Source organism: Centroberyx gerrardi, chromosome 15 (assembly GCF_048128805.1).
Source record: "Centroberyx gerrardi isolate f3 chromosome 15, fCenGer3.hap1.cur.20231027, whole genome shotgun sequence".
Taxonomy (NCBI): Eukaryota; Metazoa; Chordata; class Actinopteri; order Beryciformes; family Berycidae; genus Centroberyx; species Centroberyx gerrardi.
Window position 1 is genome coordinate 18,723,101 of NC_136011.1, and position 23,427 is coordinate 18,746,527.

Below are 23,427 nucleotides of genomic sequence, written 5' to 3' on the forward strand. Positions count from 1 at the left end.
TTAGGCTCCCACCGACCATTACAGCTGGTACCTCTCTGACTTTGGGTTTGAGAAGCCAGCCTTATTGGATGATGGGGAAGGGCGATGGTGTCAGGTGATCCAGCGGCAGCCACTATTCATTGAGATTTTCTCGCTTTGGAGAAATCGGCTGGTCGCCCAACCCGGATGCTGTGCGAATTTGGACCAGTGCGCAGCGCTATCGGCAGAGCAGGGGAGCGGAAATATTTCAGTAGGCTACCCTTGGAGAGGACAGCTCTCCTCGGATCCGCGCTCCCGACCGGCGGGCTCAGCATCCCAGCCCGGTGGGCAGGAAGATCATTATTCATCCCCAGGACAGGGGAGGGTGTCGCCGCTACACTACAACCGCTTCCCCCCGCACTGCAAGATCGTGAGCACTTGCACGCTGTTCACCAGCCGTGGAGGGCGAGCCAGCCAGGGAGACACACAGAGAGAGAGAGAGAGAGAGAGAGAGAGAGAGAGAGAGAGAGAGAGAGAGAGATAGAGAGAGGGAGAGAGAGAGAGATAGATAGAGAGAGGAGGAGAGAGAGGGAGCAGAGCATCACTAGAGAGATGGCGGAGTGCGGGCGGAAGGCGCTGTCTCTCCTGGAAGCGGCCCGCTCCCGGTACGAGAGCCTGCAGATATCCGACGACGTGTTCGGCGAGTCCGGGGACGACAGCAGCGAGAACCCCTTCTACAGCACCTCCGGAGACTCCAACTCCGACAACTACATAGCCGAGGCGGGCGAGGAGCAGCAGCAGCACCAGCGGGGTTTGGGCGACAACGAGAGCGGCCACAGCGGGGGCGGAGGAGGGGGAGGCGGAGGAGGAGGCAGCGGGAGTAGCGGTGCCGGTCCCCCGGGCTCAGTGTCCCGGAGTCAGGCAGAAGAGGACGGCTGGGCAGAGACGCTGCAGGATGTCACGGTGCCGCCGTACAAAGAGACATACGGTGAGACGTGATGCACGACAAGATGAGTAAGGTCATTTCTGTATGGGGAGGCACACTGGCCGTAGGTGTTTGGATGGGGAGAGAAATAGTGCAGCACGCGCCAGGTCAGGCAGGCCGCTGTGGTTCTGACTTTGGTGCCAAAGCAGCACACAAAAGGCTATTGCTCTGATACAACTGGAGCCTTGTTTCATCTCCTTGTACGTGTTTGTGTGCTTGAGCGCGTGCATGGCTGTATGTGTGTGTGTGTGAGAGGGAGAGACAGAGAGAGAGAGAGAGAGAGAGAGAGAGAGAGAGAGGACTAGCAGGACACCTCATTGTTAATTGCAGTATTATTAAGTTAAAAGCAAATGTTTCTCCTTTGATACTTCACCCAGGGTGAGGTGCTGTGGTGCACATACTCTGTGTGTGTGTGTGTGTGTGTGTGAGAACAGGGCAGAGCAGGGAGATATGCTGTTTAATTTAGAGAAACAGCATGATGTCTGATCCCTCCCAGCCCTATACATACACACACAAATGCACACACACACTCACTTACATATACATTCATACATACACAAATGCAGACACTAACCTGTGCACATGTGTGCGTGCGCACACACACACACACACACATACACATTGGCCTTTGCCTGCCTGTACTAAGTTAATCAACGACACTCATAATTGTATTGGCATGAGACATACGCCCAAGGCACCCTCTTTTTGGGCAGACACTTTCTCTTACTGATAGAACATGCTTGTGTGTGTGTGTGTGTGTGTGTGTGTGTGTGTGTGTGTGTGCACGTGTGTGTGTGTGTGTGTTCGTGTGTAGACCAGAGCTACTTGAGTGTGAGTCGTGACAGTTGAACAGCGCCACCCACTTTGCTCTCTGCTCTCTCTCTCGTTCTTTGTCTCCCTCTGTCTTTGTGATCAATGTCCAATGTCCTCAACTCCACTCACAAATGGTTAATCCCCATCTCTTTCTTCAGACCGTTTTTTAACTATTTGTGTAGTACTATAAGTGTACATCAGGGAGTTGGCTTGGGCATAGTGCAGCTACTTCTGTAAAGCTTGGTTTGGATCAGGTTTGGATTAGTTCTCCTCTCGTGGCTCTTCTCCCTCAGCTGGAGCAGATGTGATTGGTGGGAATGCCATCCCGTCTCCACGGTGACATGTTGCACTGTTGCACCCTGGGAGATGAACCAGCCATCTGGCTGTAGCGTCAACAACATGGACCTAGCCCCAGTCTGCTCACACACACACATACACACACACACATACAAAACCACACATGCAAACACACAAAAGCACACACACAAAACTGACTGCATGTCCTAAATGCCCTATTTTGATGATATTAAAAAGGATTAAAATGTAATTACAATGGTTATGTTGTAATAAATTTAATTAGAATGTAATTGACAAGATTAGTGGGTAGTTAAAGCACAAGCAAACGACTGCAAATTATTAAACCTCCTGTTAAACTTAAGTGGATTTATATGTGTAGAACATTTCATTAATAGTTAATTTTGTATTGCAATCTGCTCTCCAACGCAAATAGCAAAAGTGGTTTGGATACACTCCACTTATGTTTAACACCTTTTTAGAGTAAGAAAAAGTCCAAATATGATCATGAGATAGCTTTTTTTTTACTCGTGTTTGTCTGCTGTTGAAGCTGTGTTGCCTCAAGTGGAGGAGGAGGCAGCAGGTGTGGAGTCGTGCCTGCGTCTCTCAGCCAAAACAAACCTGAACCTACCTAACCTAACCTGAGCTGAGCGATGGTAACAGGTTGTTCACTAAGATGGCACTGGTGGTGAGAAAAAGCGTACAGTATGTTCTGTGTTCCCACATCCTGCTCTCTCCTGCTTCTGTTGTTTTCGACTCTGTTGACTTAAGCTAGAGAGCCAGCAGGTGTGTGTGTGTGTGTGTGCTTTGTATAGACGGGTACAATGACAGGGGTGTTTGTTATAATGCAGAGAGTGTCTGTCTGCATGAGCACAGCCAAAAGTGGGTGTGGTCCCGTACTGCGTCAGGAGTTGAGGCGATTAAGCGCTGCCTGGCTGGATGGCTGCAGGTCTACCAGGGAGGCTAAATCAAACTTCAAAACCTCAAGCAGCCGAGGCCATATTTCAAGCCAGATCTGATTTTATGGGGCTGAACAGTGGAGCTAGACTGCACTCCGAGTCCCCCCATATCTACACAAATATTTTTCTCCACTTGATTTAAAGCCATGGGATGGGAATTGGCTTAAGCTAGATGAGGTTTCCCACTAAATCGGCCCATGGCTCACCGGTGATATTTTTATGAAGTCTGTGTGTCTGGATCTCTGTCTGTCAGGCTGTCTTTTTGTTTTGTCTGTCTACCTGCCTGCCTGTCTGCCTGCCCATTTGCCTGTCTGTGTCTGTGTCTGTGTGTCTCTCTGTCAGGCTGTGACAGTGCTGACACAGATGCAGTGTTGATGTGACAGCCGCACTCCCAGGAGACTGTGTGCCCCGTACATAAATCATCAGCCAGCGTCAGAATGCATCTAGTCAAACTCCACACTCCCGCAAGATTTCAGGCTGTGTTTTACCGGTTTGTGTTTTGGGCTTGTTTGGCCAAACAATGTTACAGACGCCCCCGTTCGTGATTTTGAACAGGGGAGGTTGAAACCACGCTGTATTTGTGGATTACATAAAATTCTGTGTTGCGGAAAGTCAGGTTTATAGGAGATATGTTGTCCTCATCTCGGTGTGAGATTGTTTCTCTTGCAGTGCGTGGGGGTGGAAAAGGACCAAACTGAGGATTATGAAGCATATATCCACATCTCAGATTATGTAACCACCTTATCATCGTGTTGAAGCTTCAAGCCATGGGAATTAAAGAGCTATTTATTTATTCACTTTGCTGAGTGGCTCTGATAGCTTTTTTTTTTCTCTGCCTGTCTATCTGTCTTTCCTTGTCTTTCTGTCTCTCTTTCCTTTCCTCTGTCTCCTTCCCATATACATTACCTGTGTTAACACTGCAGAGCCATTTGGAATTCATCATCATAAAAACAAACACTCAGACACTTACACAGACACACACACGCACACAGTGTGAAATTTGATAGTATGCTCATTAAAGCCTGTTAGGTATAGGCTAACATAGGATGCATTTAGTGGCTGTTTGAAAGACTGAGCTACATCATGTCTGTCTCATTTTTTTGCCTCCTCTCTCCACATATTCATTTTGACGTAGTAAGTCTTCATCAGATTTTCCCTTTTAGCCAAAATAGCAATAAATCATAGGACTCTAATGTGCTCATTTCCTGCTTTCTGCTAAAAACCTAACCTGAGTACATGTTTTGTCTGCATGGACAGCTTATCCACTCCAAATACAGTAATCTCTTATTCTTAATTCCGCGACTATAAAAGCTCTACTGAAGCTCTACCAGGCAGCCGTTTTGTCCCCCGACAATAGAAATACTACAACAACTGACAATCACGAGGGATTATACTTTCGTTCGAATGTGCAAGGTAGGCGGAGTTTGGGTAATGTGGGAAATTAATACTTTGGAGCCTTCCCTTATACAGACCAACATCTACTAACATCAGTATAGACTGACAGCAGAATTATGGAAATCCTTAATCCAGTTCTATCAGAGTGCAGGATATAGCCTGCACCTAGGATGAGCTGTGTAAAAAGTCCGTGGGGAAGGGGGGGATGGGGCGTATTTGCTCAGCAGGAGATGAAACTACTCCATTATCCATAAAAATGAAGTCTCGTTTCTGCAGTCTATATTTTTGGCTCATTCATGTGGTAGGCTGAGGTGAGTCATTTTACTTCAGTCGACCTTCCATCTGATGTTTTTATCGAGGAGTAGCTTCCTCCAAGCAAGTCACGCTGGATTTTACATTTAGCTTTCAAGTCTAATGGAATGCAAATGAGTGGATTTTGAGCCGTGCCCCGGGCTGTTTCTGCTGTCTAGGCCACAAGCGTCGGCTGTGTGGGTCTGCTTACCTCTCAGTCTTCTTATCTCACACTCGCTAGCCCTTCCTCTCCCACATGTTGCTTTTAATAGTCTACCATTTAAGTACAAGTCTTGTGCATTGTTATCTTTAACTCAACGCTAAGAGACTGGTATGACATTCCTTGATTATTTTCGTTGCAGCTGGCCAGAGAGGGATAGAGGGACATAGATGGAGAGAGAGAGAGAGAGGGAAAGAGAGACAGAGAGAGAGAGAAACCTTGTCCTGCGCTGTTCAGAGATAATGAGATTGTGGTGTTTAATTGAGCCTGAAGTTGTTCTGCTTGCCATCCATAATCCCTCTCACTGCTCCGACCACCACAGAGAAAAACGTCACTGCTTCACAAGAGGAGACACATCAAGTTTGTTGTTGCATTGCGTATTGATTGGATCTCGTCCATGAAAAACACCTAAAAGCATAGACACAGAATCAAAATTTTGGAATGGGAGGGAAAAACTCAATTTCAATTCACCTCAACAAACTATTGAGGGACAGAATATGAAAGAAAGGAAATGGGTATATAGGAAAGCTGCAAAAGGTTGAAGTTGTGCCCTGGTGATTGAGTGGCATAGTGTGTTGGACAAGCATCCATATGCATATGCTTTGTGTGTTGGTGATTCCACAGGTTTGAGTGCATCCATCACTTGGTCTACAGAGTGAATCACTGTATTTTGCTGTTTAAACAACACACAGTCTCATCAGCCGGTGATTCATTGACTGGCATGTTACAGCAGGAATGGGCCACGGAGTGCCAAGAGTCTGCAGGTTTTCGTTCCAACCAAACACTATTCCAGGTGATTTCACTGATTGGCACATCTTCAACCAGAGAGAAGGAACTAATCAGTGAAATGACCATGCTGTAGTCTTTGGTTGGAATGAAAACCTGCAGACTCTTGGCACTCCATGGCACACGGTTGCCCATTCCACCGCTACGGTACGCTTTCGGATTCCTTTCCCTCTTGACTCATTCCTGACTAGCCGGCATCATCAGTAAATGGTGCTTTATGTATTTTGACTCAGGACTGGGAGCATCGCCTGCCACAACGCTAAAGCAACAAGACACTGAAATGTTCCACAAGCATAGACGTGCCACGCTGTGACTAGGATCACAGTGTGGTGGCTGTCATGTTGTGTAAACTTTGTAACTGCTGCCCTGGGCTTGTGACATTCACACAGTAAGCTGCTGTGTCTAATTCATTAGAAAGCTCAGCTATTTAATATGTTAAAACTGGTTAATTTGAGTGCATGCACACGCGTAATCTTCCAGTTCTGACGATGCACTACCATTTGTAGCTCCCTTATTAAATGATCTCTCTGTTACTGTTTCTGTCTCCTGTTGAGATGAGAATGCAGAGCTTTTGTGAGCAAGAAACAGTTTGTATGCAACCCACACAGCCTTGTCAGTGACTTGTCAAAAAAAAATCAAATGCATTGCATCCTGTCTCACAGTGTCAAAAGAGACAGCTTTTACTGAACACAAGAGTCAAGCAGAGTGAAGGCCAAGGTAAAAAATAGTGATTTGGTGACAGTGTGTGTCAGTGAGTCGGCCCATGTGAGTCTCTCTCTCTCTCTCTCTCTCTCTCTCTCTCTCTCTCTCTCTCTCTCTACCATAAAACCTAATCCACTCTTTTTTTTTCCCTGCCTCCCTGACCTCATCCAGGCCCTGCCCAGAAGATGCCGGCCACCGCTACGGCCCTGGACTTCTTCCAGCTCTTCGTCCCGGACAATTGCATCCAGAACATGGTCACCCAGACCAACATGTACGCCAAGAAGTTCCAGGAGCGCTTTGGCTCTGACGAGGGCTGGCGTCCTGTCACGGCCCAAGAGATGAAGGCCTTCCTGGGCTTCGTCACGTCCACCAGTGTGCACCGCTGTGAGTCGGTGCTCAGTATCTGGAGCTCGGGCTTCTTCAGCAACCGGAGCATCGCCCTGAAGATGAGCCAGACGCGCTTCGAGAAGATCCTCAAGTACTTCCACATCGTGGCTTTCCGGCCGTCACAGGGAAGCAACCAGGGCCTCTACAAGATCCAGCCCTTCCTGGACTCGCTGCAGCAGTCGTTCAACTGTACCTTCAGGCCCTCACAGACACAGGTGTGTGCAGAAGGACATAGTTGCAACCACATTTCCATTCTATTGTCCATTCACTTGACCTGACGTGGTAGTTGCAGCACCAGTAGCATTTATATTTTCTACTTTATACTTTATTAGGATTCCCATTAGCTGACCCCTCAGTGATTGCTTGTCCTACTGGGGTCCACAAGAAAGCACTTAACAGCACAGTACACATCACAAGTCAGATAAATAATGCAACATGATAAACATTAATAGACATAACTAACTACATACATTTGGCAGGTGTGAGACTCACACAAAATCTCATAGTGATCTACAATTGATAACCCATGAGACATACACAAGATTAGGTAAGGCTAAGATACAGTATTAGACGGGAGATGCAAGATTTGTTGCATCAGTGTTTTCTGTGTAGCTGTGTAGATGCAATTTCAGATGTTTTTTGTAGGTATATTTATGCACTTTAAATAGGTAAAGAGTTCCACCCAGTTGCCTTAAATAATTGTGCGTTTAAAGAGGTTTGCTCTTGATGTGGGGGAACCGAGTGACCCGAGCAAGGAGTCCTAGTTTGCTAATGATGTACACTGCAAGTGCAAAGCATTTGGTCAAAGCACTCAGCACTCAGAACTGCACTCCAGAAAACCACCAGGAGGCTTATTTCAGCTTGTTGTCAATTGGTAAGACCAGTGTACTGTATGCATTAGATCTACATTTGTGCAACTGGGGCAGTGGAGCACCAGCCTTGCTACTCTATTTTGGGTGAGCTAGAGTTTATTTAACTCTTTCTTTGGCTGAACAGCTTGCAGATTAGACAGGACAAATGATTGAACGACCAGATTCAGAGTGGAGAATGTTAAATAAGACCCGCACTTTCTTGTCATTGCTGTGCCCTTATCCATCTTAATTACTATATTATCTGTATGTGCAATCTTTCAGCCTCGTTGATCAGTCTGATGAAAATCAAGCATACATTTTTTAGTAGACAGGACAAAGACTGATAGCATGTGATTTGCTGAATGGCCACATTGCCTCCAAGTTCAACTTCTGCCAATTTTTCCACCCCATTTGAATTGAGAAACAGTGGTGACCCATGGAAACGGTTGTCAAATTGGCCAATGTTGCATGGGCTCATAAAAATTAATGGATCTCTGGGAACTAGTTGATTGAATTGCTTGTGCTGTTGATACAGTATGAGTGCTTTAAGATCATCTTTGTGCCACTGTGGGCTGATGGACAAAGATGATGTCAGAGCATTAATGCCTTTGGGTATACAGGCCCTTAACCCACTCTTCCCCCTCCTCCCCACTCCTCACCATCACATCTAAATGTCATTCAACTACGTTAATTTGGAGCTAAAATAGTTCAAATGTAAATGTCAATTAATTTATTTCACTGTGAGCTAAATTGTAGTTTGGTAAACTACAGCGTCACAGTAGTTCCTGACACTGCTCTCCATCTACTTAGATTTAAAAATTACTAAAGTAAAAGAATGAGGGCAGTCAGGCTTTATCAGACAGTGTGTGTGTATGTGTGTGTGCGTGCGTGATTAGCAGTGGCACGGTACATGTGTATCTAGGCCAGTTTGTTTTATCTGTTAGGTTTCTGTGCCAGGGGCAGAGAGTGGGCCCAGATAGTCAGTCAGAGTGGCACAGACTGAAACTGTTGCTCTAGCAAATCTAGCCAATCAGGAAGGAAGGAAGGAAGGAATTAAATGGATGGAAGGGAGAGAGAAATAAAGTATAAAGACATAAAAATAAAGAAATAAAGACAGGGAGAGAAACTGGATCCTTGGAGATTTGCCTGCAGTATGTGTTAGTGTCTGTGTGTTTAAGTGGGATGGCTCCTGATTTAGTGTGAGCCACTGAACATTAACCAGCCTGTTCATGTGCTAGCTGATATTCACACATCAGCATGCTCTATTGTCTTGTATTGACAATGATGCTTCACATTTTCTCTGTCAGAGCCTGGAAAATAGCTGGGATCTATTGGCATTGATTTGCAAGTGTAAAATCCTTGAGAGCAGAACAGCCTCTGCAGGACAGAAACAATAAGTTGATAATTGTATTTAGTGTCTCTGATCCTACCTTCTGACATAATGCACAGGAGTGAACCCATACACACCCATGCAAATGAACTCCATACACAGATGTAGGTATTGTAGAAGTCCACATTTCACTACAAGCCCTGCATGTGCCAGCAAACTGCCACCGCACTGTTGCTCCAGTTTGAAAAGTCATATTTTGTTTTCAGTCACTGGAAGCCAGTTTGTGTTCAGGTGTTAGAATAAGGTGTAGGGAAAGATGATGGTGATTTGAAAAGGAACAGACTGCAGCGGCTTCTGCTGCACTAATGGAGGTGAAGGGATGCAGGGCAGCTACGTGATGAGACATTTCCCAAATGGCCACGGTAATATCAGTTTGGATGATGTCATCCACCAAAAGGCTTGATAGTGTCATAAATGTTTATAGTTGTATAATCCATAACTCCACATTTGACAGGGTCATGACTTGTTGCTCTTTGCCCCCAGAATAAGAGAGAGCTGTTGCTTGGTGCTGCCTCCAGCTCTAGTCAAATTAGGACAGAGAGAGGAGAAGAGGAAGGGAAGACACAAGAGGAAGGGAGAGCTGGAAGTCATTTGAAATGCAAATATTTAATGTGTGGTTGGAGGCATCTCTAGGAAACGGCTGGGAAATGCGTCAGGCCAGGTGTTAGGTGTGCCATGCAGATTCAGTTGTCCAAGGTTGTGTATGTGTGTGTGCATGACTATATATTTGTGTTTGTGTGTGTGTGTGTGTGTGTGTGTGAGTGCTTGTGCTTCTTTTGGGTTAGTGGTTATGTGAATGTGTGCCAGTTAGTAAGAAATATGCAAAAGGAACTTGGCACTGCCCACACTACCCTTGAAATGCAATTTGTTTGCCAGATGTGTAGTATACGTTCAGACGGCGAGGGAGGGGAAAATTCTCCTCGCTTTACTTGCATGAGTTTGATAGCTTGACTTTAAAAATAAGCCGGCGAAATTGGTGTGAGAACATGCAAGCACGTTTAATGACTCCACAAGCAGCCGGGGAGATAGCATCAGCCATTATGACCTTTTTTTTTTAAAGGTGGAGAATGATGAGACAATGAAGATTACTTGAAACTTCAGCATTATATTTTTTTTTTTTCTGTCATGATTGCATTTTAATCCATTTGCAGCAGGCTTGCAGCCAGCGGGACCAATGTCTTCTTTGGGGAATCTAGCTTTCATAAACGTTTTGTGTCAGTGTCGTTACTCCGTGTTATTTGTTGCAAATACCCAATGGACATTTTTCCCACTATGCCTGGATAGAGTTCTGCTTGAAGCTGATTAGCTGTACTGTGTCAGGTGAATTTCTCCCTCAAGTTGAAAAATGTCAGCCTCCGTTCGAGCCCCCTAGAGCGAAGTTGCGTGCATCTCGATCCGTTCACCTACTTCCATTGACTTTGGTGCCAACTTTATTTTCACATTCTGTCTGAAATTAGAGGAGAACATGTCATTACTGTCTGTAACACTTGTTTCTGAGTGTGTGTGTTTCTGGGTGCCTACAGCATGCGTTACATTCATTTGTGTACCAGAGGTGTTTAACTAAAACACCGAATTACCTGTAGTTTGTACTTATACAGAAAGCAATAAAGGGAGAAAGAAAGAAAGGAAGAGAAGGAAAGAGGGATATAAAATAGAGATATAAAGGTTTAAAGACAGAAAAACAAAAGAGAACAGGAAAAAAGGGGGTGGAAAAGAGAGTGGGCAGTATTTTTCAGAATGTTGCCTCAAGTGTTTTGCAGACAAAGCTGTACAATTCAGAGTGTGTTTCTGCTGAGAACAGTAGATTTCTTTCCTCTATCACACAAACACCTACACTCACACTCACACATTTGTTATTATGTGTTACTGTACTTGTGAGGACCTTCCATTGACTACAGTCACTCCCTAACCCAGCTACCTATAATGTTCCCTCTCACCACTACATGCCTAAACTTACCCCCTTCCCTAAACTAATCCCTACTTTTGCACATTTTTCAATCCTCATGACACATAATCCCCGTCAGGGTAGAAGTAGGCTACAAGAGCACACAGACACAAATAAACACTTTAAATGTTTTGAGGTTCAACATGGCTAAGGTGACATTTAAGGATACAAAAAATATCTCCGCCATATCCAGAAGAGTCATTACTGCAGAGACTGAACAGGTTCTTGTTTTTCCTTTTTGCTGCTTGGACAGTACTGCAATTTGCAAGCCACTCAAGTTGTGAATATGTCCAATGACCATTAGTTTACAGATACAACACATTTGTTCTATTGTACATGTGATGTCATTCATATTCTTGCATTCATGATCCTCCTAACCCTAACCATAATCTATAATTAAATCACAGCACTACTCCTCACTTGTCTCATCTAACTACCTTACGCAAAAAAGTAGTTGTAACCAGCATTTTTTTTTTCTGGTAACACCTCTAGTAGGCTACTTTACATGGTTACATAAACATGCACGTAGACACACACACACACACATGCATAGTAACCCTGCGTGTGTGTTCTAGGTTCTTCATGAGCCCTTGATAGACGAGGACCCGGTCTTCATCACCACCTGTACGGAAAGAGAGCTGAGGAAGAGGAAGAAGAGGAAGTTCAGCCTCTGGGTTCGACAGTGCACCTCCACCGGATTCATCTGCCAGGTAGCAGCACACACCACTGTGTGTGTGTGTGTGTGTGTGTGTGTGTGAGAGAGAGAGAGAGAGAGAGAGAGAGCGCGAGCACATTTGTGTGTGTGATTTTTTTTGGGGTGTACCAGTATGTTTAATGACTTATGAGAGTAATTGCATTCATTTCTGTGGAGAGAAGGTGAAAGATCAGAAACATCAATCAGCAGCAATAGGCACAACTGTTTCAGTTCAGTGCCGCCTTCTGAGTGAGAAAGAAAGGGAGAGAGAGCGGGAGGGAGAGAGGGAGAGAAAGTGTGTGTGCGTTCTCTGACGGTCTCAGTTACTTGTGTGGCAGTATAATTTACTGGCTTCAAACTTCATGACAGCAACTACATTTTTAACATCAAGCTAAAAAGTCCAGAGGGATTTGTGAAGTCTGCTTAAAGCCAAAAGACTTTAATCAAGACATCAATGACTTTGATCAAATGTCAAAGTTTATTCTCAGGTCATCCATGTTGCATCATTTGAATCCAGCCAGTCAGCTGTCAACACTGCAAAGATGAAAATCCCTTTTAATATATTCGTTGTGAAATATTTATAACCATTTCTGTAAAAAAAAATTGTAGGCTGTACATGCAAAAAATGCAAAGATTAACAAAAAAATACAAAAACTCACATTGAAATGCATGTGTTAAGCAAAACATCCACGTTCTTGGCAGAAATACTGGCTGTCAAAATGTCCTTTTGATGTTTTTTTTTTGGGGGGGTGGGGGGGGTATAGCTCCTGGCCAAGGACCAGATCTGAGCTTTCACATCTCAGGCAGACAGATCTACTCTGCTCACTAATAACCTTGCCCTTATTGCAACCTTCCACTCCTACGCCAATGGCTTATGTAACACGCCCATTTATCTGAGGCCCAGCACTGCAGGGCTGCAAGATCTGGCCAACACTGACCAATACACACAGATGAAAAAAAAACATTATTACCCACAATTCCCAAATCGCAAGAGCTGCAATTTATTATTTCTTAGTGTTGTATCAGTACCCAGAGTGCTCCAGGCAACCTCCTAAATAGACAGTATTTGTGGAACAGGATGCCTGGCCAAATTGTAAGCAGCATATTCTCCAGAATACATGTTGGATGGGTTTTGCAAGTGCTGACATTTTTGTTTTGCTGTGGTAAAAATATTGCGCAGTCCAAACACTCCTCCCATCCAGCCGGCCACCCACATGCACGCAAACACGCAGAAAAAAAACAGAATAGAAACAGAATAAACAAACTACTGTAATAAAGCATGCTGCTGTTTTGTTATTCTGTTGTTATGGTTTGAGAGTGACCTGCCCAGTCTCCTCAAGGAAAGCTTCTTTATCAAACAGTGGGGAAAATGGATAGACAAAACAACAATACAATGACACTAGAACGAAATGGAGAACAAAAGGGCTTTCCACTGCCAAGAACCCATAAATAGATATATGTGAGGCAGTTCTGCAGAAGAAATGTTTCCCTTTTTAGATTGGATGTAGTCCAGAATTACATTACCGTAAGTGGTGAGAGGAGTAACCATGATTCGAATGCTAATTATCCTACATTCTCTCATTGGGGTAAGTTCTGTCAAATGACATAAAGGATAACTCTAACTATTGATCAGTTTGCTGGGTAACCCCAAACCCAGAACCCCAAGCACTCTTGTTTACAAACGAGAGGTCGTGTGCAAGGAACATCACCAACTCTATCAGCTAAAGCAATTACATTATTCCATCCATTTAACAAATTTGCATTAGCATACACACTGGCGATACACGTTCGCAGTCACCCGCTCTTTACCAGTCTGCTGTATCGGCTGTGTGTCTGCACTGAGATCTGCTCCCTCTAAATGAATTGTGTCAAGGGAGAGAAAAAATTTAAGAAATAAAACGAGAGTTAATGGAGTGAATCAATGGGATTCCATTAGCCAGGACTGCACACAAGGATACACGCACAAGCACACACACACACACACAAACACGCGTGTGTGTGGACTGGCCACTTAGTGTAATGGCTGCATGCCTGAGGTAGATGGTGGCTAATCAGACTAATGCCATTCAGCTCGTGAAACAACAGAAAATGTTAGCACAAGGGGAGCACTGGACTGTAATGGTGTGTGTGTGCGATTGCATGTGTGTGTACATGTGTCTGTTTGTGTGTGTGGATGGTGGGATGTTCTAGTATATTTCTTTTGATATTGTGGTGCATCAGGTAAGAATGAATAAATAAATATACGAAGGTTGCACACTTCTCTCCATACAAAATATTTATTTTACATCACCAGCATTTTTCCGCAATATGCCTTCTTCAGGGTGTCATGACAATAAAAGCTCACCTGGACTTTAAATAGAAACAGGTGTCTATTATTAGTTATGTCATTTGACCAGCACCCAATGTTCCTTGATAACAAACAATACTTATTTCACAGCAATCGATGACAAAAAATACAATGCATCAGTTAAGAATGTCAGTGTTTCTAGCTAAAAAGGCACAATTCAGTTTGCCCATCTGTTTCTCTATTGGCCTTTCTGAATTGCGCAGTCTTTCCCTTCATCTCTCTCTCTATCCCTTTCTCTTTTTCTTTGTTAATATCTCACCTCAGTACATACTGTATGTTAGTCTAGGGATAGTCATTATAGTCCCTGTATCCCCGCACCTGCTGTGCAATAGTGCTGCAGGATTTTCTAAACAATTGCTCTTGGAGGACAGCAAGATTGCACGGCGGAGGATATCATAAAGAAAAAATGCTACTTCTACAGTCGTCTCCGTCTACATCTCTTCTCTCTTTCTCCTGGCTCCACAGATCTCAGTCCATCTGAAGGAGGGCCAGGGGACAGATGGTCTCTCCACCCTTAAGAACAAGCCTCAGCTCCACAGTCTGGTGGCCAAGCAGCTCTGCCAGAACATCTCCGGGAAGAACACCATCGTCTTCACCGGGCCGTCCATCACGAGCCTCGGCCTCTTCACTGAATTCAGCAAACAGGGTACGCAAGCTAGCTGCAGATGGACGGATGGATAGATGCCTAATTCTGTTTCTGCCTTTCTGTCATGCTATATGTATCTCTCTCTCTCTCTCTCTCTCTCTCTCTCTCTCTCTCACTCTGTGTCCCAGTCAGTCAGTCACTCCTGCTCTTGTTCTTTCATACACACCTCCGCATTTATTCTTTATCGCCCTGATTTGTGTTTCATTATGTCTCTCCTGCTGCCTTGCTTCTCCACACTCTCTTTCTCTCTCTCTCTCCTTCTCTTTTCCTACCCCTCCCTCCCTCCCTCCCTCTCGCCCGCTCTTCTTCTTCCTGCCTCCTGTTTTTTTTTTTGTACAGCTTGTAATCTCTCTCCTCATCTCATCTCCCTCCCTTTCTGTAGTTTTTTTTTTTTAATTATGGCGTGATGATAACATCCCCAGGCTAAGCAACAAAGAACTCACCTTGAAATGAAACTAGCGCTAAAGTGTATACTTGCAGTGCTGCATCTTGTTCTCTTCGTCTTTCCTCAAGTGAAAAATCTTCATCTGCACATGAACGTAAAAATAATGGAGACTGGTGAAGAAGCACATGCATGCACTGATCATATACTTGTAAATATGGGCCAGGGATTGAAAGTTGAATGACTGTGTGTGCATTTTGTCTTGCTTGTAGTAACTCCTGCCATTAGAAAGCAGCATTGACTTGGCAGTAGCTTGGTGACGCCTGTGGTGCTGAGCTCATCACAGAGAAGAAAAGCTGCCATTAATCACAGTGTATTTTTTGTCAGCTGGGAACTGAGAAGTTTCTGACCAAAGGTAAAATGTGTTAAATGAAAGAACACCGACCAACTAACACAGGCCGTAACACCATTGGGATGCACTGCAATAGTCTGCAATAGTAAATCATGGGAGATTCATCAAGGAGTGTTCAGCCTGGTCACAGCTCAAAAAATCAATGGGTCTCAAGTGAGCACTTGCTCCAAAATGCCGCTTACGCCTCAAAAACAGAAATTCAGAATCCAAACTGGTTGTTTTTCCTCTTGTGTGTAGCTTGCAGCCTTCGTCTTTGCAATATCTGATTGTTTCAACAGGTATTGTGCAGCAGTTTTGGAGGAAATTGTGATATTTTGTTGCCGATAATCCAGTTTTCAAGCAGGTGTCTGCAGAGTTCTGATTTTCATGCACACTGTATCAAAGGCATCTTTGTTATGCAGTCGTAACCCTGTTGTGTTGTGCCGACCCTGGTTTGATTTCCCATCGGTGACCTGTCTCCTCACATTTAAATATTCTCTAATTTGGAGAGGATGGTGTTGTCATGTCATGACAGGCTTAAATGGGTGAACAATGCATGCAGAGGACAAATATTCAACAAACCAGTTCAGGCTCTGTTGACAGTGTCATCAGTACAGCGCAGCACAGTATTTATCCTTCTAGCTTAGAATCTGGAAAGTTCTCAGGTTCCAGTTATCACAAATGCTCCATCACTAGAATAAACAATCTCAAACTCAACCAGACAAGCAGATAGAAAGTCCAGTGATCTAATCAATATTTAGTCATCCTAAGTGGGTGAAGCACCACTAGGCAATCAGCTGCTGCATCCCCAATTCCAAGCTTGTGAATGCATTGTCCGCTTCCCAATTTTCCTTCAAAATTGTCATGCTGGATTAATTATCAGAGTTAATTACCCTGCAGTACTCTGCAGCCCTGACAGTGGAGACACACACACACACACACACACACACACACACACAGAGATAGAAATCATTCTCTAAACTGAGAAGAGCACCAAATCAGCAGCAGTCAGCAGCATGATTGTCTGTTCTGCTCGGCTTTGTAAGAAATAAAGTAAGAAAGGGGTGGAGATAGAGAGACAGAGATAGAATATGAAAGAGAAGAAGTACAGACAGCTGTGAGAGAGGAGAATAGTCTATAGTTTGTTCACAACAGAAGCAGAACGGATGTGTACACACACGAGTCGCAGCATTAAAATCTAGTTCCCAGCTATTATTGTTTGGCATTCTATGTAATTAATTTAGAGCCCTGCTATCTATCTATCTATCTATCTATCTATCTATTTATCTTAATAATGTATTTATTTTAGTGATAATTCAATAGCACTCAATAGCATCAAATACTTGACGTTCACTTGACTAAGCAGAATCATTGGTAGGCTGATCATTAAACATATACAGTATATACACACATGCTTCTGTGATGATATGATGCAAATATCTACAGCGTGTTTCCACAGTGTTCACAGTCTAAAGAATTGACTTGACTCCTAAATTATCGCTGTAGGTCCACAAGCCACGCGTATAGCTTCCCAACATTGCCCAATCAATATATGGTGTGAGTGATAGCTGCTGTGTGTATTTGTCTCTCTGTCCCCCTCCAGATATCTACTGCTGTGGTCTCCTGAGCACCAGGAAGAGTGACTGCACGGGCCTACCCCAGTGCATGCTGGTCTGCGGCTCCACGCCGGCGCAGCGCGGCCAATCACGAGTCATGATGAAAGGCACCATGTCACTGATCAGCTGGTACAACAAGGGACACTTCAGGTTCCTTACCAACGCTTACTCCCCGACAAAACAAGGTTAGCAGGACTCTGACACACCCGCTCTTATTCAATACGGTAAAAAGAATCGGTAAAAAAGCATCTTTACACTGAATTTATCTTTGCCTCATTGACTTACAGTGGAACTAAGATGATGCGAGTCTCCAAGCTCCAAGTTATCTTTGTCTTATTGACTTATAATTAATGTAAGGGTTTAGTAATAATGTAATAATATAACGGTTTAAGGTAACAATTTTAGTACAGACATGTTTGGGGAAACTCAACCTCAATTTGACTGATAAGATGAAAAAACAATGAACAAAATATGCATTAATGCGAGTCTTCTAAACCCAAAATAGTCTGTGCAGGGTGTTTTGTAACACCCATAAGTGTGTGTTTCATATTTGAAAAGACTTTGGACTTCACAGTGGAAATCAGATTAGCCGTGTTCTGACGTTCCTAGATGCAAATTACTGTCAGGCGCAATGAGGCACATCATTCAGCATTCATGACATGGAAATCAATTGAGAGCTCCTAATCCATGATAATCCATTTCCAAGAGGCGACAGGATCATGATATTCCCCCCCCCCTATTGCATAATCCACTCCCGATTATACAGTGTTGTTAGGCTGTAAACCTAGCTGGGGGGCTGGACCATAATGTGAATTAAATGAGGAGACTGGAGGCTAGGAGGATCCAACTCAGTAAACCTTTTATTATCCAGTATCGATTCACTTTTCTTTCTCTTCTAGGTGAATGTGTGTGTGGGATGTGCGTGTGTGTGTGTGTGCGTGTGGTTTTCACTCGTGCAAAAATGAAAGCAAAATTAGTTTCCAAATATAATCTCAACAACATCTTCATTATTATGAATTATTCCTAAAGAAATCGCATTGAACTCATGATCGCAGGTACATTTCCTCCAAAATGGCAATTTAGGAAAGGTCTGCATGATGAATCAATCACACTTACAAACTGTGCATAAAATTTAAAGAACAAATAAACATTTAGTCGCACAGAGAACTAAACTTGAACTCAAACCAGTCATCCAGGGACCAGACAACAAAGAGAGAGGTAATGAGGTAGGGGAGCGCTTCTTTTCCACTCCCTTGTCTTGTTGGTGGCCAAGTGACAACTAAGGCTAGAGAAAGCTACTCCCTCTAGTGGGGAATTCTGTCTAGAATAGTCCCCTAGTCCCTAGTCAAGTATGTCTCTTTCTCATGCTCTATTTCTGGTTTGTGTGTGTGTGTGTGTGTGTGTGCCAGGTATGATCATTAAGAGGAAAAGTGGAGAGATCCCATGCCCGTTGGCTGTTGAGGCCTTTGCCGCCCACCTCAGCTACATCTGCAAATATGATGATAAGTACAGCAAGTATGTATCAATGTTTCACAAAAATACCTTTGATTCAGCGTGATACAATGTAGGTGTGATATTTGAACTCTTGAGTCTCTTGTATTGGATCCACAGTGACTGGAAAGCTAAATCAGTCCCATTTCAGAGAGACATAACACAACATATTCTGCCTTAGGCTTGTGTTGTGGCTACACTTTATCCAAAGAATGCTCTTACATGTGATTTGTATGTGCTCAGTAGTGATCAGTGCTACAACTGCTGTAGCTATTCATAGTATTCCCATGATGTCACATGCATTTCCTACCAATATGGTGCTTTACAATACACAGCTCATTGGCTGTGTTTATCATTTGATTGTAATCACTTGTTAATTTATTACAATCACCTGTTATTTTCCTACCAAGATGGCCGTGCGGTGATGTAACAGAATACCATGAATATCTATGCATCTAGGTTTCTTTTAGAAAGTAGACAGTTACAACAAGACAAATCTAGAAAAGCAGTTTTGCAATATGTAATTTGGGAATGCCCACTAATGTCACTATAGTGACATTAAGGAGTAAGTTCTTAAAAGTTTGATGTTACAACTCCAGTCATTTTAATCCAGAAAGGATGAATGAACAGTCCATCCATAAATCACAACTCTGGCTGAAAAACATCCATAATGCAGGTGTGTTAACTGTATTCAGTCACAAACATTTCCTGTGCTATAGCCATACGGCCCTAGAAAGGCAAACACCAGCAACTACTTTTGGTGTGTTTATAAGTCAAAGGCTTTACCAAAGGTTTAGACTCCATATCAACAAAAAATACAACCATAAATGCTATTAAATTACACACAGACCACCTCTATACCATCATGTATTTTTGTCAGGACAGGAGATAAACCCTAATGTATTTTCCCAGTTACACCTCTTACACAGTCAGTGCTATTTGGCTTTGTAGGGCAGCCATCCTTCCAGTATGTTTTTCAAAACGTTCTGAGTAAGTAGATGTTTTCCCCCACAGGTACTTTATCTTTCATAAGCCCAACAAGACGTGGCAGCAGGTCTTCTGGTTGAGCATCAGCATCGCAATCAACAACGCTTACATCCTCTACAAGATGTCCGACTCCTACACTGTCAAACGCTACAGCCGAGCGCAGTTTGGAGAGAGACTGGTCAGAGAGCTGCTGGATCTGGACGACTGCTCCCCCACCCAGTGAGGGGGAGGACAGGAGGAGCGCACCACACATGCATACAAACACACACATACACACACATAATCCACACACACACACACAGACACACACACACACCAACATTCTTCATTATTGTACAGACACTGAGGTCTGTGTCTGTGTTATAATACTGAAGCAGTGCCAAGCCTGTGTGACAAAAGAGGAGCATGGAGGGTCTCTCTCTCTCTCTCTCTCTCTCTCTCTCTCTCTCTCTCTCTCTCTCTCTCTCATTCTCTTCCTGGTTGTTTTCTGTGCTACTGTAAATATTCATTAACACACTACACTACTGTACACATTACACAATAGAGAACCATGAGCCATGGGACAGTTCACATGCCTCAATAGCAACTTTTACCACACAGATTTACTAAGGATTTGTCAGCAGGAGCTATTTCATAAGCAGAGAGGCGGGCTGCATGGGAGGAAAGGTCAAACATTAATGTTATGGGAAAGAATTCACCCCTAAATGATGTCAGTGTCATGTTTTAACTCTTATTAAAGAGTGAAAGAATGGATCTGAGCCTGAATCTCCCATGCGAGTGTTCAAACATGAACTAGTCAGGCAGATATTCAGGCTAGATATAGATAGATATTTAGACTCTGCAAAAACAACTCCAATTGACCCTGTAACAAAAGCTTAGTAAACCAGGACTATGGTGTGTCACACACTGCATGCATAAAGCATCTGGATTGTGATGTTCTCTTGTTCAATGTGAAAATGATTTCTGCTCCAGGTGGGTTTTGAGACTTCTGTTGTGTGTATGTATTTAGTAAGTGGAGCTGCCATTTTCCGTGTGATAATAAGGATGAGGATGTAAATGTACGGCTATTGTGACCCAGATATGTTGTTGTGTTGCTGCATCCTCGCTACAGGCGGTCTCTGTCAGGTGGTTTAAAGCCACACTCAGCAGTGTGTCGCTGACTCAGAGCCATCCACCTCAGAACAGCAAGGCACTAACGGTGCTCTACAAAGGCAAACAGCAGTAACTACTATTTCTGTGTTTTAAAGACCAAAAATCATGACTAGGGTTTAGATTTAATAGAAATTCTAACCATAAACGCTGTACACGCTATTAAATGTAGCCTACAGCCCACTTTTTGTACCAACAACACTTATATCAAAGCAGGAGACAAACTCGGAAGTCATATTTGTCTGTTTCATTACTTATGCAGTTACTGGGGTTTGGCTTTGTAGGGCAGAACAGGTCTAAAAAAAATATTCTTGATTGAATGTCCAGTAAGCCAACGTTGCTAGGCAACAAGTACAATCTTGGCCAGTAAGCAGGGGTTTGGCTGATATTGCTTGGCAAGATTTAGTTCCAGGAAGTCAAAACTAAATCACTGGTGGCTTATAAATGTCCCAGACAACCAAATGTTGCAACAAGGCTTAATGTAGAGACAAGGCTTTGGGTTTGTGTTTTGGTTGTGTAATGAGTTGCTTTCTCACACACACCTTCCATATTCCAAATCTATGACTCTATCAGGAAGTCCACCAGTGAATGACCAGTTAGCGGTCCAAAAATATGAATAAATGTGTTCCAAAATGAGATATCCACTATGTGAAAAACATGAAAAACTTTAACAAAATTGATTTTAAACCTGGATAATTACTAGTTATTAGAACCTATTCTTACCAAGTAGTAACACTTCTGGGAATATTATGAACAGCTAACGTCTTCACCATCTGAAATGGATTTATAGATGTATTTTGGACTGTATTTGTTTGTGCCTTCCAGTGGCACATTTCTTGCCAAGTAACAGATTTAGTCCTGTCACTCCTCTGCGAGCCAATGGCAGTGTGAGTGGAGAAGCAAGCATTTATTTGAAACAAAATGCACTTACTGTCTTGAGACCTTATAGCTGTACCACACTGCTATCTGTAGCTTTATCAAGCACTGTAATATCCGGGACAACAGTCCAAGAATGACTAGGGAAGGGGGGGCATGCTTTGAACATGACATTAACACGTTACGCAATCATGTTACCAACGTGTTACTTTCATGTTGTAATCATATTATGAAGATTGCGAGTGAAAAGTGTTGATGTGTGCTTGCTGAACCCATCTTTCTCCATCGGCATGGTTTGATGCGTGAATAGATATTAAGATAATAGTCTTTATAGTGGTATATCAGAGTTGTTGAGTGATTCGGAGGCAGGACTCATGCACTTTCCCCCATCACAGTCTTGCACTTTGAGGAGGTTTGTAAAACTAGCAGTGTGTTTACTAGATACCCCCTTTTAGCTTTGATTTGAACCCAATAATTGTATCCAATGCTCTTAGAAAAATACAGAAAATATGAATAGATATGTCCTGTAAATATACTTAGATTAATATGCCAATGAAATGGATTATATGAAAATATGCCAATGAAATTTGGTGCGAGATTGAAAATGAATATGACTATTACCAAAACAGAAAAGATTTCCATAGACTAGAGTGAGGTGTGTGTGTATTTTTTTATTAATTTATTATTTTATTGATTACTGTGAGTGTGAGCATATTCACTCCATCTGTGACGTCACTGAGACTCAAGATTGTGATTTTTCACTTTTTCAGTAATCCAAAGCATTGTTGTTGTCGTTGTTGTTGTCACTGTTGCTCTTGTGTGTTAACCACTGAATGTTTGTTCTGATCACTGTTCTCCTCTGAGCAACTCTGTCAACTGAAGAGTCACCCTCATCATGCCATGTACTTGTCAACACATCTTTATAATACAATATTTTATATCAACGATTAACGCACCAGTTTAGTACGAAATTAACCGGGCTATATTATTGAAATGGAGTACAGCTGTAGCCATTGTAGAAACCCCACCTCACCCCTCGCCCTGCACATATCCTGCATGGGCAATTAAAGGAAAAATCTGCACTAAAAAACTCAAACACAGTTAAAAACAGCTATTGACGATGTACCAGTGCAGCTACAATAGAGTAGCAGGAGCAGCAGGCTTCTTTCTAGACTCGCCATTTTACACCGATGTTCAACGGTCATACAGGGAGAAATCCATCGTAGAAGAGGCAGAGATACTGATTTCTACACTGACAGTAGCCTCAGTAGTCCATAATGCAATGCAGCCACAAGACATGTTGCATTTTGAGTAAGGGGCGGGGCTGTAATCATAAACACGCCCCAGTGTTCATGAACTTGTTGGCTGGCTAGCCGTATTTATATGGCCATGCACACACCTTTGATTGACTGGCCGTGCTCTGGGGTGCTCTGTTGTCAAAGGGCATTCTGGGAAATGTAGGAAATCCCTAACTGAAGAAGAAGTACACAAAGCAGATTGAGGGCAAGTGGATACACCGAAAAAGTAAATTACAACACTTCAAAGCAAGATAAATCCTGGAACACATGACTTCACAAATGTTTGAAGTCTAACAGTGTAAGAGTATCCGAGGGTGGATTTTTCCTTTAAGGACTTTAGTCACAATCCCTTGCAGGGATGGAGCAATGTGTCAAGCATGTAAAAAAAAAATGGAACTTCTACGATGGCTGCATTTGTAAGTGAGCATTTCATCTGCGGCCCATGATGGCCTGAAGCAGGTAGCGCTCAGCGTCACTGTCACACACAGGCCTTGTGATGGCGGTCACCAAAGGACGGAGCTGTGTGACGTCAGGAGAGGTTCTGTAGTGCTTATATCACTCAACCCAGACCGCA

General features: G+C 43.3%; 1 protein-coding gene across 1 annotated transcript; it reads left to right on the top strand.

The window, feature by feature from the left end:
• Nucleotides 1-463: 463 nt before the first annotated feature.
• On the top strand, nt 464-19,865 carry pgbd5 (piggyBac transposable element derived 5). Its single transcript, XM_071911688.2, has 7 exons — nt 464-946; nt 6,575-7,005; nt 11,552-11,686; nt 14,483-14,663; nt 17,040-17,237; nt 18,462-18,567; nt 19,558-19,865. Exons 1-7 carry the CDS (start codon nt 571-573, stop codon nt 19,751-19,753), a joined length of 1,623 nt encoding a protein of 540 aa, XP_071767789.1. The 5' UTR covers nt 464-570; the 3' UTR covers nt 19,754-19,865.
• Nucleotides 19,866-23,427: the final 3,562 nt, after the last annotated feature.